Source organism: Mustelus asterias, chromosome 1 (assembly GCF_964213995.1).
Source record: "Mustelus asterias chromosome 1, sMusAst1.hap1.1, whole genome shotgun sequence".
Lineage (NCBI taxonomy): Eukaryota > Metazoa > Chordata > Chondrichthyes > Carcharhiniformes > Triakidae > Mustelus > Mustelus asterias.
The window spans coordinates 137,229,394-137,248,383 of record NC_135801.1 but is presented as its reverse complement, the minus strand read 5'-3'; the positions used below and the strand labels follow the sequence as shown (position 1 = coordinate 137,248,383).

Sequence of the window (18,990 nt, the reverse complement as noted above, 5' to 3'; positions counted from 1 at the left end):
TTTCCACAAATTTCAGAGTGACAATGGTCAGATCATCTGTTCTTAATGATGTTAGGTGTCAGATAGATAATGCCCAGGGCATAAAAGTAACAGCTTTTGTTGTTCTAGGGCCTCGAGGGTAAAGACAGCCAGGGCTCGAGTCTGCTCTTCCAAATGTCAAAGATTCAGAGACATCACAGCATAGAAGGATGTGATTTGGACCATCAAAGCTTTCTATACAGCAATCCTGTCAATCCCAGAACCCAGCTCTATCTGTATAACGTTTCAGGATTATTTTACTCAAATGCCCATCAAATTTCCTTCTGAGATCATTCATTGTCTTACATAGAAACATAGAAACTAGAAAGCATGAGTGGATCATTTGGCCCTTCGAGCTGCTCCGCCATTCATTATCATGGCTGATCATCAAATTTAATATCCTGATCCCCCCCTTTCCCCCATATCCCTTGATCCCTTTAGCCCCACAAGCTATATCTATTTACTTCTTGAAATCAGACATCATTTTGGCCTCAACTACTTTCTGTGGTAGTGAATTCCATACATTCACCACTCTTTGGATGAAGAAATTCTCCTCACCTCAGTTATAGAACCTTTATCCCTTATCCTCAAACTATGACCCCGAGTTCTGGATTCCCCCACCATCGGGAACATTCTTTCTGAGTTTACCCTGTCTAACCTGTTAGAATTTTATTAATTTCTATGAGATCCCCTCTCACTCTTCTAAACTCAAATTAATACAATCCTAACTGACTTAGTCTCTCCTCATATGGCGGACCTGCCATTCCAGGAATCAGCCTGGTAAACCTTCACTGTACTCCCTCTATAGCAAGGGCATCCTTCCTCAGATAAGGACACCAAAACTGCACACAATACTCCAGGTGTGGCCTCACCAACGCACTATACAATTGCAGTAAAACATTCCTATTCCTATACTCAGTCCTCTTGCTATGAAGGTCAACATACCATTTCCGTTTTTTACTGCCTGTTGTATTTGTGCACTTACTTTCAATGACTGAAGCACAAGGACACCAAGGTTTTGCTGAGTATCCACCTCTCTCAATTGACACCCATTCACGTGATAATGTGTCTCCCTATTATTGCTACCAAAGTGGATAACCTCACATTTATCCACATTATATTGCATCTGCCATACATATGCCCACACACTCAGCCTGTCCAAATCATGCTGAAGCATCTCTGCGTCCTCCTCACAGCTCACCGTCGCACCCAACTTTGTAACATCTGCAGATTTGGAGATAATGCATTTAGTTCCCTCTTCCAAATATTTATATGTGTGAACAGTTGGGGTTCTAGCACAGATCCCTGTGGAACCCCACTAGTCACTACCTGCCAATCAGAAAAAGACCCCTTTACGCCAACTCTTTGCTTCCTATCTGCTAACCAGCTTTCTATTCATTTCAAGACATTACCTGCAATCCCATGCACTTCACTTTCATCAGTCTCGTATTTCGCCAGTTCCAGGTCATTATCGCTCACTGCATTAGAAAGTTCTTCCTCACATTCTACACCCCCCCACCTCCCTGGCATCTCTTGTCCAAAATCTGAAATCTGCGCCCCGTTGTACTTGTACCATCAGCTAATGCAAAGAGATTTATCTTGTCCAACGTAAATAAACCTGTCATCATCTTGGACACCTCTATCAAATCTCCACTCAATCTCCTTTGCTCCAAGGAGAACAATCCCAACTTCTCTAACCTGACCTTGTGACTAAAAATCCATCAGCCCTGGAACCATTCTGAAATATCTTCTCTGCACTCTCTCAAGGACCTTGATATCTTTCCTAAAGTGTAGTGATCATAAGTGGATGCAATACCTTGTTATGATCTATCCAGACTGCATATTGTTCAGTATAACTATAATGCGCTCTGTTCATGAAGCTCAAGATCCTGTAAGCTTTGCTAATCGCTTTTAATATGGCCTGCTACCTTCAAAGATCGCACATCGACTCACAGCTCCATCAGTACCTGCCCACTCTTTGAGTGGAATTTTCTGCTCCTGCCAGCACCGAGAATTGTGGCAGTCGGAGGTGCAAGATTTGGAGGCCAAAAATCAGTTTCCCGATATTAGGAAATTAGTTTAGAATCTTGTTCTGATTTTCATGGCAGCTTAAAGGTGGGTCGACTGTAGATCTATTTTGGGAACCCTATTTGCATCTCATGAATGCTCATTAAAGACCCAACACACCAAAATCTTGTCTTCCCTCCAAACTTAGCCCTCTGCTTGCGGGAATTTAGAATGTTCTGTTTCAAACAGTGCACTGGGCGAGGTAGATATTTTCCTGGAGCTTTAGGTCAGTGGACGCTGCTTAGGCCTCCTTTTGCACCATCACTGAGATTTATCGGCTGCCTGTCACACACGCTGTGCCAAGGTTGGGCACAGGGGACTGGTGAGACTGAGCCAGGGCTTCTGGGAGGGGTGGTCAAGGAGCAGGGTGGAAGAGTGAATGGTTCTCTGGCTGCCGTTCAAATATGGCACCTGGACATTGGAGGCTCGGAGGTAACAGCAAGGTAGGCTGCATCCTGCCTCCCGAATGCTCCTTGTAATTGTACAGTTAATGAGCTGAACAGTGCAGGATCTTGCATAAGAGGAGGTGACGGCAAAATGCTGTTGTCACTGGGCTATTAATCTAGAGACCCAAAGCAATGCTCTGGGGACCTAGGTTCGAATCCAGCCACGGCAAATGGTGAAATTTGAATCCAACTGAAAGAAAACTCTGGAACTAAAGTCTAATGATGACCATGAAACTGTTGTCGATTGTCATAAAAAAACATCTGTTTCACTCCTTTAGGGAAGGAAATCTACCATCTTTACCTGGTCTTGCTCACATGTGACTCGAGAGCCAAAGTAATGTGGTTGGCTCTTAAATGGTCTAGCTGGCCACTCATTTCAAGGGCAACTAGGGATGGGCAATAAATGTTGGCCCAGCCAGTGATACCCACATCCCATGAATGAATTTTTAAAAATGTCCAGATGCCCTGTTCCCCAGCAAAACCTTTGCTCCTGCATCCAGACTTCGGGCAGGATTTTCTCGCTTCCGACCGGAAAATCCCGCCGAAGGTCAACGGACCTTTGCATGGTCTGCCCCTGCCCGCTACCATTCCCATGGTGGGCAGGATGGGAAAATTTCACCCTTTAGTCTCGAGAAGAAAAAATTCCACTCTCCAGAACTGTGTCTTTCTCTAATCTGACAGGTAAATTACACTACCTCACACTTTTCTAGTTCAGTTGTAACAGCCACTTACCTGCCCATTCTGCCAGCCTATCAATATCTTGTTGGAGTTTAGAAGGATGAGGGGGGATCTTATGGAGACTTATAAGATAATGCGGGGGCTGGATAGGGTGGAGGCGGAGAGATTCTTTCCACTTAGTAAGGAAGTTAAAACTAGAGGACACAGCCTCAAAATAAAGGGGGGTCGGTTTAAGACAGAGTTGAGGAGGAACTTCTTCTCCCAGAGGGTGGTGAATCTCTGGAATTCTCTGCCCACTGAGGTGGTGGAGGCTACCTCGCTGAATATGTTTAAAGCGCGGATGGATGGATTCCTGATCGGTAAGGGAATTAAGGGTTATGGGGATCAGGCGGGTAAGTGGTACTGATCCACGTCAGATCAGCCATGATCTTATTGAATGGCGGAGCAGGCTCGAGGGGCTAGATGGCCTACTCCTGCTCCTATTTCTTATGTTCTTATGTTCTTATGTTGCTGAGCATCATCCTCACTGTTTGCCACACCTCCAGGTTTAATGTCATTGAAATTTTATTCCATATTGAAATATTCATGTCATTTATGTATATCAAAAAAGCAGTGACCCCAGCACTGAACATTCTCTAGTCTGAAAAACAATCATCGACCAAAACTTGCTGTTTCCTGTCCTTAAGGCATTTAAAAAAAAATCTAAGCTGGCACTGATCCTTCCTTTCCATGAGCCTCAATTTTGTCATGTGCTACTTTGTCAAATGCTTTCTTAAGCTAGATGGAGACAACATTTGTTGTATTCGGTTCTGCGATCTTCTCTGTTCCTTGATAAAAGGATTTAATTGGAATTTTCAAAAATGAAAATGTTGGCTCTTCCTCATCAACTCCATCCTCTCCAAGTCTCTGCTGATTTCTTTCACCTGATTATTGTTTCGGGAACCTAACTGCAAATGTTAAAGTGACCGGCCTGCGGTGGATAGGAATGTCTTTATCCACTTTTTTGAATAAGGGTGTCGCATTTGCCACTCTACAATCCTCTGGCACCTCCCCACTGTCCAGGGAAGATTATCTCCAAGACCACTTTCTTCAGCAGCCTGCAATGCAAGCCACCTTTGCAGTGCATTCTTCTTATCAATTTTCACCCCATCCATTACCTATGGACCAAGTGATGGAAAATCTCCATCTCTGATCATCCATCCCTGCTTCAACTAATATTTTGTCAGCATCCTCTTAGTAAACCCAATGCAAAGGACTCATTAAGTATTGTAGCCTTGCCTTGTTCCTGTCAGCATATATCAGCCCCTTTGTTCCAAGTGGACCCTACCCAAATCCTTACTATTTGCTTCATATTACATCTTAGGTTTCCTTTTATGCTAAAATATGGAGCATTAACCATAAAGGGGGAGTCACAGAGTCATAAATCACAGAAAGGGGCTACGGCCCACCATGTCTACACTGGCCATCAAGCACCTATCTATTCTCATCCCATTTTCCATCATTTGGTCCATAGCCTTGTATGCTATGACGTTTCAAGTGCTCACCTAAATGCTTCTTAAATGTCGTGAAAGTTCTCACACGGCACATTGGTTATCATTGCTACCTCACAGCGCCAGAGACCCGGGTTCAATTCCAGCCTTGGGTGACTGTGTGGAGTTTGCATTTTTTTTTATTCATTCGTGGGGCATGGGCATTGCTGTCCAGCATTTATTGCACCTCCCTAGTTGCCCAAGGGCAGTTGAGAGTCAATCACATTGCTGTGGTTCTGGAGTTACATGTAGGCCAGACCAGGTAAGGACGGCAGATTTCCTTCCCTAAAGGACATTAGTGAACCAGATGGGTTTTTCCAACAATCAACAATGGTTTCATGGTCATCAGTAGATTCTTAATTCCAGATAGTTTTTATTGAATTCAAATTTCACCATCTGCCGTGGCGGGATTTGAACCTGGGTCCCCAGAACATCAGCTGAGTTTATGGATTAATAGCGATAATACCACTAGCCCATCAATTCTCTGTTTTCCCTGTGTCTGCTTGGGTTTCCTCCGGATGGTCCAGTTTCCTCCCACATTCCCAAGATGTATAGGTCAGGGGAAATAGCAGGATAAATATGTGGGGTTATGGCAATAGGGCCTGGGTAAGATGCTGCAGCGGAGACTCGATAGGCCAAATGGCCTCCTCCTTCACAGTAGTGATTCTATGATTCTACCACCCTTTAAGTTTGTGAGTTCCAGTTTCCTACCACCTTCTGGGTGAAAAAGCTTTTCCCCAAATAAAGTGTGGGAAAATGATGAGAAATACAGAATGATGGTCTCATTTTGCGCTGGTCTTGGGTCTCATTTATATCCCAGCACTCTTCCCCATACAACTCAATTTTTTTTTAAATCAATGCAAATCTTCTAGCAAAAGTTATTTTTGATCAATAATGAGGAAGATCTTACAGGAGCCACACTTATTGGAAATAACACAACTCACTATTGGCATTGGACTTAACCACATGGCCAACAGAGTTCACTAGTAGTTACAATTACCCTTAGATCTTTGAAAGGAAGCATTCAACTTTGGCAGTATTTCAACCACCATAATGTACATAACCCTCAAATTAACCATGTATCCAGATTTAATAAATTAAAGCAGAATACCGTGGATGCTGGAAATCTGGTATTCAAACCTAAAGTGCTGCAAACATTTAGACAAATTAATGTCTTGAGCTCAATATGAGTTGTGGTGGACCTCAGTTGTGTCTTTGTCCTATATGGACCACCGTTGTGTGTGCTTATCACACCTGGACACATCCCCTTCCAGTTTGGGTCCTCCCCTCAGCACCTAGTATAAAGGTGGCTGTCTCATCCCCCTTGTTCAGTCCAGGTCGGTTATTTGTTGGGATCTGCTCCTGATTCTGTTGTGAATAAAAGCCTACACTTATATTGGCATATCGGTAGTCTTTCGCCTTATTGATAGCGCATCATGAGTCTTCTTCGGAACCCCAAATAAAAGTCATATTGGACTCAAAATGTTAATTCTGCTTTCCTCTCCACAGATACTGCAAGACCTGTGAGTTTTACCAGCACTTTCAGTTTTTTTTAGTCCTGATTTAGTAATCTATTTCTGAGTTGTTATCTTGAATACAAGCCTATTGGCATTTGAAGTGTCAAAGAAGGCTTTAGCATCAGCCATCCCAAGGGTGATCCCCTCCTCTAAAAATTTGCTGAACCGAGTTGATTTAAATGTTACCGCACATGTGTAATAACCTCAACGAGGCCCAATAGGTTGACCTCTTGGAGTATGAGCTCCCTGATTGAGGTAATGATTTCCTGCCCAGTCAGGGAATCCCACCTATGTATATATTGAGGAATGTCAGTGCGACTGACACTCTGGATTCTGACTTTAAACCTGATGCACTCTTAGGAGTGGAGACAAGTTTGTAAATAAAGGGAATCTGGTGAAGGGACACCAGCCTCGGAGGAATTATTTCAGTAAAGTGCTCCATCCTGATGTTCCTTAAATGTATGGAGGCAGAAGAGCCAGGCCTTGCAGGTAAGCCAGCATTTCCAAATGAGTCGTTGTGCGGCTGGTGTTTGTTCTGTTGTGTTCGGTCTCAGACTGGTAGCTACAACATAAATCGACCACAATTCCAGAGTTTCCTACCGACGCATTTCAGAAGGAGACAGATACGCAAAAAACGTCATTGTTGTACAGAATCTATAAAAGTTATGCAAGTCATAGGAGACCAACAACATTACTGCAATGAAAAGCTGGGATAACAGCATTCTGCATTTTGCTGAGGAGCTGTGCTTTCAGCACCAAAGTGCCAATCATTTTTGTTTGTCAATCTGCCTCTTTTACAATTGATTATTTCTTAAATCTGAAAATATTTAAATATTGCAGAAATTCAAATGCTTCATAGAAAGAAATCATAGAAACCCTACAGTACAGAAACAGGCCATTCGGCCCACCGAGTCTGCACCGACCACAATCCCACCCAGGCCCTACCCCCATATCCCTACACATTTACCCGCTAATCCCTCTAACCTACACATTTCAGGACACTAAGTGGCAATTTTTAGCATGGCCAATCAACCTAACCCGCACATCTTTGGACTGTGGGAGGAAACCGGAGCACCCGGAGGAAACCCACACAGACACGAGGAGAATGTGCAAACTCCACACAGACAGTGACCACTGTCTGGGCGGCACGGTAGCACAATGGTTAGCACTGCTGCTTCACAGCTCCAGGGACCTGGGTTCGATTCCCGGCTTGGGTCACAAATGCTTGTTCATACATTCAACCACTGATTCCTCTTATTCCAAATTCTTTAAATCAATTTAGATATCTTTTAAGCATTAGTTAAGTATCTTAATTCCAATAAAAGCAATTTTTTGGGCAGAAACCAAATTTTGAACTCTCAGGAAGATGTTAAATTGATGTTATGTTGCAATATATTGATTTTGTTAACATTTACTTCAATGCTGTTTATCTAGCTCTCAAAAGCAAAAACAAATGCTTGCAATCGATTAGTAATCTTTCAAGTTGGAAAACAAAACAATGCAGATGCTTGAAATCTGTAGTAAGGACCGAAAATGCTAGAAATATTCAACAGGCCTAGCAGTATCTGAGGGGAGAGAATTGGAATTAATGAGCCAGATTTTCACTGATGACTCAGGAGCCCTTTAAGAATGATGGGTGGGTCCCGATTCCCATATTCCTGACCCCATTCCTTGGTTTTCCAATTTTTGGGAGTGTCTTTTAAGGGTGTAAACTGGTTTAGTTTGGAAGCACACCCTGCAATCCCAACTTGGCCAGCTCCATTCCAGGGATAGGCGTGTCCTAATCCCCCATGATATCTATGGAATCGGACCAGTTTTTCAAAGTCGTGGTTCATGGAACTTCAGAGATGTCATGAATCGCAGATTGCAAGACGGAACTTTTTGAAAAGTAAGTTAGAAAGGTCCCCCTTGTCCTCCCCCATGTCAAGATATGAATCCACCACCCAATACCAAAGTTTGGCTCCCATCCACCCCAAATTGTCCTCACAGGCTTGGCTGAGAGCCCAGAAATCTATTAGCCTATTGAAACACATGAACCCCAGGGAAAACATTGCTCAATTCACAACTCTACCCCTCAAGATAGAGGGGATTCAAGTGCTTGCAGTTTCAGCTATTGGTACTTTAAAGGGTTTGGTTGATTGACAATTTTATTGCACTGTAAGAAAAGGAGTTTTATTTTAAGAAAATTGAAAATTATCCAAAAGTGACATTTATAAAGCTGCTTTTTACATATCCCACTGTCCCCATAGGTTCATTGCATCTATACAGCATGTAGTGGGTGCATGGGCATGGAAGTGACATAGCTTGGCATGGGGTATGAGGGGGCATGTGGTGACAGGGAACATGCATTTGCATGGATGGGGAACGGGAATGTTGAGGGGGGGAGAGCCTTTCTGTTGTCCTAGTTCTTATGTTCTTTTTACAATAACAAGGATGAAGTCCCACTTCACTGAGGCTAGCTTTTTAAATAGCCTGCCTACACACCCAGCTATATCCTACGGCTTTCTCTGAACTTTGTCCAGGGTCAGCTGACCCCGACTCCAGCCAGAGCCCACCCCCACAATGAAAACCCTGTCCTTGAGGGCATTTTCCTCCGAGGTGGACATGCCAAACCAGGAATTTTCCCGACTCCCACTCCCCACCCCGAGGATGCAAGTCCAGCCCAATGCTTCCGGTTCTGATGAGAAGTCAGCATAGATGCTGCCCGACCTTATCACTTTAGTTGAGTTCCATACCTACATGAGAACAAAGTTGTGGACTGTAACTCCGAGTGAGTTTTGGTGGTGAACAGTTCCAAGGAATGAGTTAATTGTCTGGCTGCCAGTGGCAATTGAAATGAAGCTTGGGAGTTGGAGTTGCCATGATTTTCTGCTACTAATCTGTCAGCCTGAAGTGGGGGCAAATAGGGTGTAGAGCGGCTGTGGGCATGGGATAACAGGGTGACCAGGTCGTTCCTTCGAGAGGAAGTGAAGAGTTTTGCACAGGAAATGGGGGGTCTGAGGCACAGGAGGAAGCAGATGTCTTTGCGGAGCCCAGGGGAGCAGGTCTGCAGACAGAAGAGGCCACCCAAGGTTACTTGTACCAGTTGCAAAGTTGCTGGAGTTGGGTGGAAATGCTGCTGTAGGCTCTGTCGCTCAGGCCCCAGCTAAATTGCAATTTAGTTCTGATTGACTTAATATAACCCTGATTGAGATAAATTCAAAAGCCTCTGGTTGAGTTGAGTGTCTCAAACACCTGCTGTATGCTGCAGGTTGAATGTGGAAATGGCAGGAGAGGGTCGAGCCCCGAGTGGATAAGGAATCCGCTCAACGCAGCTCCTGGGAAAATAAGGTTAAAATTAGCTCCAGCATATAAACTTGCACGGGTTTGTGACATTCTGTCCTGGTTGAGGCCACTGCCATCTAGCCACTCCTCTACCCCCACCCCAACAACCCCCCCGCCCCCTTCCCTCACCATCATAACTCCTATTTTCAAAACGTTCTTGTTTGAATCTCCATGATTCCGGAATCAGTTCATGAATACGGAGAACATTTTGTTGCGACAATCCTGATTTTCCTCTCTTTATTTTTATGATCTACAGTCCATTTTTGTGTGTATTATATAAAGCAGTATCACAGGATGAAAAAGACCCATTAATTAGTAAATATCTCAGTGAGAAAAAAAAGGAAATTAAGTTTAGAAAATGCAATGTTATCACACTGCAGTACATTATCAAAAGCCTTGACGTCAGCACGTTACACTCAAGCAGTATTAATGTTGGGTACACACAAATCGGTGGAGCCAGTTCAGTTGTCAGAGAGCGAGACACTCATCACAAAGGCACAGCAGCAAGTGTTGGAGATAGACAGCAGTGGAGAGTCCCTGTTGGAGGGCGAAGGACATCCCAAACTCTGCTCAGCTGGATGCAGATGCTGAGATTTGGGGTCACCACCTGCAGCAGCAGAACATGTGTGAAGCTCTGTCAGTGTTTCCTGAGGCACTCTGCATGATTGCAGAGAGGATGGAGGAGTCCGTCTCCATCATGAATGTCCTGATGTCTCCGGCTTTTCTAATGATTTCCACCTCCATGGAAAGAGAGACCAGCTGCACAGAGCAGCAGGCAAAGTGCAGATAGAGCAGACATCTGTTTAAGCCATTCACTGCCAGTTCTGTGTAGACGACATTGGCTCCTGCTCTCAGCTTATGATTGCATGATCATCTTGGAATGCAAAGATAACTCCTGACTTCCTTTTCCTATTGTGAGACATCTTCTTAAATCCCTCTCAGTGTACCCGAACAGGTGCCATAGTGGGCGACTAGGGGATTTTCACAGTAGCTTAATTGCAATGATAATGTAAGCCTACTTGTGACACTGATAAATAAGCTTAAAATCCCCTGTCCTCTCCCACCTCACCTCCAACAGTAAGTGCAAGAGGGACCTCATGGATTTCTTTGTCAGGAAGATTGAGGTGATTTGATCAGCTGCCTCTGCTCCATTTCACCAGGCCAAACTTCCTTTAATACTCCTCCTGACCTAACCTCTTTAGTCACATCTTTCAATTGTATCTCTCCTATCTCCTCTCGACATCTTTGAGCTCATATTATCCATGAGACCCGCCACCTAATCTGCAACCCAATTCTCACTAAACTGCTAATCACTCACCTTCACTTCCCAGTGCCCATGTTAGCTGATCCTGTTAATTTGCCCGTTTTTCCTTTAAATCTGCCATCATCACCCTCTCCTCAAATCGGGGCGGCACAGTGGTTAGCACTGCTGCCTCACAGTGCCACAGACCTGGGTTTGATTCCTGGCTTGGGTCACCGTCTGTGTGGAATTTGCACGTTCTCGCCGTATCTGCGTGGGTTTCCTCCGGATGTTCCGGTTTCCTCGCACAGTCCAAAGATGTGCAGGTTAGGTGAATTAGCCATGCTAAATTCTCCTCAGTGTACCTGAACAGGCGCCAGAGTGTGGCGACTGGGGGATTTTCACAGTAACTTCATTGCAGTGTGAATAAATAAACTTTAAACTTTACTTTAACCCTTGACCCTAGCGCCCTTGTGCCCTTCTCCAATCTCCCTTCCCTCCCCAAATGCCGTGAATCTGTTGTTGGCTCCCAGAACTCCGCGTTTGAATCCCTCTGGTTTCCACAAGAGCCATAGTACCGAAACAGCTCTAATCAAAGACATACGTGTCTTTGTGACTGTGACAAAGGTAAACTTTCCCTCCTCATCCTTTTCGATCTGTCTGCAGCTTTGTCATGGATGGCCACGCAAGCCTCCTTGAACGCATCTGCACTGTCAGCCAGCTGTGTGGAACTGCACTCACCTGGGTTCCCTTCTTATCTAATCATAGCTGGAATACCACTTGTAATGTCTTCTCTTCTCGTTCCCACATCATTACAGCTCCCATGCTGCAGTGGAGACTGACAGCTGGGAAGCGCTGATCAAAGGCTACAAAAGAGCAAACACAGCACGATAGCTGAAATGGCCTCTAAAGTCCTGGAAATCACCTCTAAAGCGGTGAGATCACATTCTCAGAATAGGTCTTGTGAGCAAAAGCCTTTCACTTTGAGAAAGAGGCAGCTGCCAGGTATCAGGAATTAAAGGCATTCCAGGTCTACAATTTCTCAGCCCTGTCAATCCCCATTCAGCAAGGCACAGTTTACACCACTGAGGAAACGTGCACACTGACAGTTATAGCCAGAAAGCAATGTTAAAACATCCAGTTAATTTTCAATTTAACATGTTAATTGCAAACGCAGCTGTCCCACAGGAGCTGCCCATGCGTTAACAAATGAGTGTGAGTTAAATACAGAAGTTCCCAGGTTCCTGCCAGCTTCCCAACATATGAACATACAAATTAGGCCACTTGCCTCTTTGAGCCCCCTCCATCATTCAATAAGGCCACTGCTGATCTGACTGTTACTTCCCGCCTATCCCCAATGACCTTTCACCCCCTTGTTAATCAAGAATCTATCTAGCTCAGTCTTATAAATATTCAAAGACTCTGCTTCCACTGCCCTTAGAGGAGGAGAGTTCCAAAGATTTACTACCCTCTGAGAAAAAAAACCTTCTCATCTCTGTCTTAAATGGGCAAATTTTTAAAAAATCGTGACCTCTAATTCTAGATTCTCCTACAAGAGGAAACATCCTCTCCATGCCCACCCTGTCAATCCCTTCAGAATCTTTTATGTTTCAATGAAGTCACCTTTCACTTTTCTAACCTCCAGTGGATACAAGCCTAGTCTGTCAACCTTTCCTCACAAGACAACCTAGCCATTCCTGATATTTGTCTTGTTGGTTTAGCTAGGTTGGCTGGATAGCTGGTTAGTAATGCAGAACAAAAGCACTGGTTCAATTCTCTGAACTGGTTCTAATGCATTTACATCTTTCCTTAAATAACGAGACCAATACTGCGTACAATCCTCCAGTGGTCTCACCAGCGTCCTGTACAGCTGAAACATAACCTCCCTACTATTATATTATATAAAATTGGCTCAGTTGTAAAAGACAGAGGGTGATGACAGAAGGCTGCTTTCGGGGCTGGAAGCCAGTGTCCAGTAGCCTATAAATTCATCATTTATAGAAATGATACAGTTGACTATGTGGGGGGTAGGATTAGCAAGTTTTTGGATGACACAAAGATTGGCCAGGTAGTTAACAGTGAGGCGGAGTGTCTTGGGCTACAAGAAGATATAGACAGAATGGTCAAATGGGCAGATAAGTGACAGATGGAATTTAACCCTGAAAAGTGTGAGGTGGTACACTTTGGAAGGGTTAATTTGACAAGGAAGTACTCAATGAATGGTAGGACACTAGGAAGTTCTGGGGAACAAAGGGACCTTGGCGGATTTGTCCACAGATCTCTGAAAGTGGAAGGGCATGTTAGTAGGGTGGTGAAAAAGGCTATGAGACATTTGCCTTTATCAATTGAGGCATAGATTACAAAAACTGGGAAGTCATGTTGGAGTTGTATAGAACTTTGGTGAGGCCACAGCTAGAGTACTGTGTGCAGTTCTGGTCACCACATTTTGTGAAGGATGTGACTGCACTTGAAGGGGTGCAGGGGAGATTCATCAGGATGCTGCCTGAGATGTAAATTTTAAGTTATGAAGAGAGATTGCATAGGCTTGGGTTGTTTTTGTTGGAGCAGAGAAAACTGAGGGGCGACCTGATTGAGGTGTACAAGATTATGAGGGACATGGATACAGTGAATAAAGAGCAGCTGTTCCCCTTGGTTGAAGGGTCAGTCATGAGGGGACATAGATTCAAGGTGAGGGGCAGGAGGTTTCGGGGGGATGTGAGGAAAACCTTTTTACCCAGAAGGTGGTGACAGTCTGGAATGTGCTGCCTGGGAGGGTGGTGGTGGCGAGTTGCCTCACATCCTTTAAAAAGTATCTGGATGAGCACTTTGCACATCATAACACTCAAAGCTATGGGCCAAGTGCCAGCAGATGGGATTAGGTGGGAGTTCAGGTGTTTCTAATGTGTCGGTGCGGACTCAATGGGCCGAAGGGCCCTTTCTGCACTGTATGATTCTATGAATTCACCTCATAATAAATGATAGCATTCCATTAACTTTGCTAATTAATTGCTGTGCCTGTATTCTAACCTTTTGTGATTCATGCACGAGGACACAGATCTATCTGAATCTTAGAACTCTGCAATCTCTCATCCTTTAGATAATATGCTTCTTTTTTATTCTTCCTGCCAAAATGAACAATTTCATATTTGCCCACATTATACTCCATTTGCCAGATCTTTGCCCAATCACTTAACCTATCTACATTTCATTTTAGCCTCCATAAACCCTCTTCACAGCTCACTTTCCTACCCATCTGTGTACCATAAGCAAATTTAGCAATTATACCTTCTGTCCCTTTATCCAGTTCATTTATATAAATTGTAAGAAGTTGAGGCCCCAGCACTGATCCATGCGACACACCATGCCTTACATCCTATCAACTGGAAAAGGCCCAATAATGCTTATTCTCTGTTTCCTGTCAGCCAGCCAATCTTCAATCCATGTCAATATGTTGCCCTCTACACCATGAGCTTTTATTTTCCACTATAACCTTTGGTGTAGCACCTTATTAAATGCCTTCTGGAAATCTACATACAGATCATCTACTGGTTCCCCTTTCTTCACAGCACATGTGACTCCTTCAAAGAACTCAATAAATGGGTTAAACATGATTTCCCTTTCACAAAACCGTGGTCACCTGATTGTCTTGAATTTTTCTAAGTGCCAACATGTAGGCAGTTCTTGGTTTTTGAACCTCTCACATTCACGGATACTTGCTCAGCTGGCAAGTTAAAATTAAGCCCTCGGACCCTTACAGCACATAAAATGCTATTTGGCCATTTGGCTTGTGCAAGCTCTTTGTAAGATTCACATTGCAGCTACTCCCCCATAACCTGCAAATTCACCCTCTTTAAGTAGATGTCCAAGTACTTTGAAAGTTACAATGGAATTTGATTCCACCACAATTTCAGGCCACCATGTGAGATCTCAATAATGTGTTATTTGAAGAAATTTCTCTTCTAGTTCTTTTGCCAATAATTTAAAATCTATGATCTCTGGTTACCAGAGGAAAGGGTTTGGTCCTTTAGAACTTTGAATACTTCTATTATGTTCATTTTTAAAAACTTGTGTCCAGGATGTGGACATCGCTGGCTCAGCCAGCATTTATTGCTCATCCATCATTGCCCTTAAGAAGGTGGTTGTGAGCTGCCTTCTTCAACCGCTGCAGTCCCGGTGGTGTCGGTAAATGCACTGTGCTGTTCAGGAGGGAATTCCAGGATTTCAACCCAGCAACAATGAAGGAATGATGATATATTTCTAAGTCAGGATGGTGAGGAGCTTGGTGGACTGCTCTAAGGAGAACAAGCCCATTTCCCCCAATCTCTTCACAGAACTGAATATCCTCATCCCAGGCCTCATTCTGATAAACCTCCTCTGTAACCTCTCCAGGGCCATGACATCCTTCCTAAAATGTGATGCCCAGAATTGTACACAATACTCCAGCAACAGTGAATTATAAAAGTTTAGCATGATTTCTTTGTTTTTGTATTAAATGCCCTCCACTTTCAAAACCACATCTCCCTAACTAACTAATGCAATAGCAGTCTTCAGTAGAATCAGATCCCAAGTCTTGAAATGTTGCACAGAATGATCCAGGCGCATATATATAAATACATAATAATTTTAAATGGGCTTGTCTTCGGGCCCAGGCTCATTTATCAAGAAAGTCTTAGGAATATACATAAAAAAAATGTAACAATACTTACAACCATACCATTTAGGGACACCCAACAATCAGGGGGAAAATCCTGAAGTAACGGAACTAGAAACTGGAGACAACCATCCCAATGGCATAACAGAAGCATCATTCCAATGAGATTAAATATTCTCACCACTGCACTGGCAAAATCATATGTCATATGGAAAATCTGGAAGGACAACAAACAAAGAAAAATTAGGGTTTAACACTTCATTTCTTTGGTAGATTTTGGCACTGATATTCTTATGATGATTGAGTGAGAACATTCAAGGATTTCAGATTACAGCTGCAGTGTAGCCATGGCTGTCTTGACACTGTGCTAAATCATATCACACTGCCCATGCACAGAATTCCAGGCTGTCAGTACTGACGTTGAACCAAGAGAAAAATCCACGGTCTGTGTACTAACATTTGATAAACCTTTACCCTACAATCAACATGTTATGCAGTGAAGATAATTTCCATTTAATAATGCAATAATATATTCACATTTAGAAATGGAAACACTGTTTGTTTCCAACTTTAATCAATTGCAAATCAGTAATGAGAAATTGATTATTCAGCAAGCAATCTTTTCCAAGAATTCTGATCATTTTCTGAAACAAATAAAACAAGTTCAGTTGTTAGGTGACAACCACACATGTGTTTTCCCTATTGTTCCATTGAAAGATGAGAATTTCCCAGGATGGATTAAAGAAAGTCTTAACTGTAGCCTGACACACAACAATTTAAAAATCAGTCATGGAAATGAATTAGGAACCTTTAAAGTTTTATTGGCCTGAAGGTAAAATTAATAATTAAAATTAGTTGGTAGTTAACATACAGAGAATTCAGCAAGGGACCAATATCTAAATCATAATTTTGTGCTCAGTGCCAGTTGGATCATTCACCTTTTGGTGGTATGAGAACAATGCTCTTCAGCTCATTAAACAGTTGACTTTGCACAGACACTCTTCAGAATGAACAGTGACTGGACGAAGGTCCATTGTACTTTGTGAACATTATGGCACTATGAAGAACTCTGTGGTGTGGATGAGTTTGATGTAGCCAAGTAAATTCTTACCCTATACTTGGGTGACTCAATTTGCTTGGTTGCCAATATAAATTTGTTCACTTTATTGTCATATTGTTAATAAAAACCATGCCAGAATACATATAATTACGCATTGAAAACAGAGATACAACATTGTCTAATTGTCCCAAACATGTCATTTTGATCCCACAGATATAACTCCACTGGAAATGGAGTTGAACTTGTCATTTGGATGAAGATTTGTTATGAGTAACCGGGGTTTGAAGAATGGGAAGGTATTCACACAATCATGAAGCGTTAGAACAGGGAGGCCTAAACATCTATGAGATGTGGCAAATTTTCAACAGTGGTCTCAGAGCATGGAACAGGAAAGGATACTGATCTTACTCACTTAGCTCTCCTGCCAGGTCTATATCAACTCTGGTAAAGAAAATTAAAAGCTTCTTGCTCAACACACATTGTCATCCAATGCTAGATACAATTTTCTTCACAAAAGCCAATGATCCATTACAAACATTAAAAAAGTTTAAAACAGCTTAGAATATCTGAGTTGATTCCATAGTACTTGGCAAAATGTGAAGATCTGCCACTATGATGAGTTATGCTCACATTTCGTGTCAATATCTCATCTATATATAGTACAATCGGTTTCTCAAATCTTGGCTTCACGGCAAACATCCTCAAAATTATGTTTAAATGTCAGAATCCTCTGTTGAAGAGCGACAACATTGGATATGGTGGGGTTGGGGGGCGGGGGGGGGGGGGGGGGGGGGGGTAGGGGGGGGTGGAGAGTGGAGCAGTTATCTTTCGACCTAATGATCATTTCAGTCTTCTCACCTGGGGCACTGTCATCAGTTGAAATTTAGCACTTTCACTAACTACTGGGAGGACAAACACCTTGAAATTACACTGTGCAAAGATGAGTCTATGAAGTTTTTTTTTAAACTTGCATTAATATAGGACCTTACCACATGCACAGGCGGCTGCAAAGCACAACCAAATATGTACTTTGCCAGGTTTTCACACAGCAATCTCTCAGAAATATCAAGCAAGATGGATGGACAGTTAATCTGTTTTTGGTGATCCTGTTTGATAGACGAATGTTGGTCAAGAAAACCTCTGACTCATTAGTTAGTGACTCATTAGTTAGGGGCAATGTGGGTTCTTTCCTGTCCACTTGAGCAATGAGAACTGGCTTGAATAATGTTTTATTAGACTAACAGCACTTGCAACAATATTATGCTCCCTAAGTACTTCACTGAAATATCATCTAAGACTGTTTTCTCAAGATCTAGACTGGGATTTAAACCTACAAACTTTGGACTCAAAAGACGAAACTGTTACCGCACAAGAGTGCACACACTCGGAACACATTCTTATGCAATACCTTTGTCCACTATCTTAATCCATTAGCCCATTTGAACATAAGTGTAAGTTTAAAATCCAAAATAATTTATGTGGTTACTTTAGTTAACCTGACATCAGCTTCCTGATAGAATTATGGAATGGTTAAGAAGCAGGCCATTAGGTCCACTGTATCCACACTCGGCTCACTGCAAGATGAATTCAACTAGTCCAACCACCCACTCTGTGCTGCTCGCTCCTTTATCTGGGTTGCAGTTCTCCAACAAAAATTAATTGACATGCAATGAATTTTTTGAATGCAGCAATTTATGGCAGCATATCACGAGGGGGTGGATGGATCCCGGGCTGTTTTTCTCACCTGCTGCGCCACTCTGCCAAAAAATGGGAAATGGTGTACATGGACATTTAGAAGGCATTCAATACAGTGCCACACATCAGACTGAGAAAAGTTATAGCTCGTGGAATAAAAGGGACAGTGGCAACATGAATATGAAATTGGCTTAATAATAGGAAGCACAGAGTAATGGTCAATGGATATGCTTTGGGCTGGAGGAAGGTTTGTAGTGATGTTCCCCAGGTATAGGTATTGGGACTCTTGCCTTTCCTGACATACATTAATGATCTGGATCTAAGTGCAGCAAACAATTAAAAAGTTTTCAGATGATATAAAACTTGGAAGTATTGTGAACTGTGCAGAACTACAAAAGGACATAGACAGGTTGGTGGGGTGGGCAGATAGGTAGCAGGTGAAGTTCAATCTGGAGAGGTTGAAGGGATGCATTTTGGTAGGAAGAACATGGAGAGATCTTATAAAATAAGGGGTAAAATTCTTCAGGGGGTGCAGGAGCAGATGAACCCCCTGAAGAATATATGCTTAGATCGTTGAAGGTGGTAACACAGGGGGAGAGAGCAGTTGATAAAGCATATAATATTCTGGGCTTTATTAAGAGGGACATAGAGTCCAAAAATGTGCGGGTTAGAACATAACAACCAGGAGCAGGAGTAGGCCCTCTGGCCCCTCGAGCCTGCTCCGCCATTCAATAAGATCATGGCTGATCTTTTTGTGGACTCAGC

General features: G+C 43.0%; 1 protein-coding gene across 1 annotated transcript in view; it reads right to left on the bottom strand.

Annotated features, from left to right (window-relative positions):
• LOC144511175 (potassium/sodium hyperpolarization-activated cyclic nucleotide-gated channel 1-like) overlaps window positions 1-18,990 on the bottom strand; it is a 299,779-nt gene that overhangs the window by 177,147 nt on the left and 103,642 nt on the right. Inside the window, exon 3 of the mRNA XM_078241277.1 lies at window positions 15,526-15,687. Within this exon, the coding sequence (XP_078097403.1) occupies window positions 15,526-15,687 (162 nt within the window). The remainder of the gene's footprint in view (window positions 1-15,525; window positions 15,688-18,990) is intronic.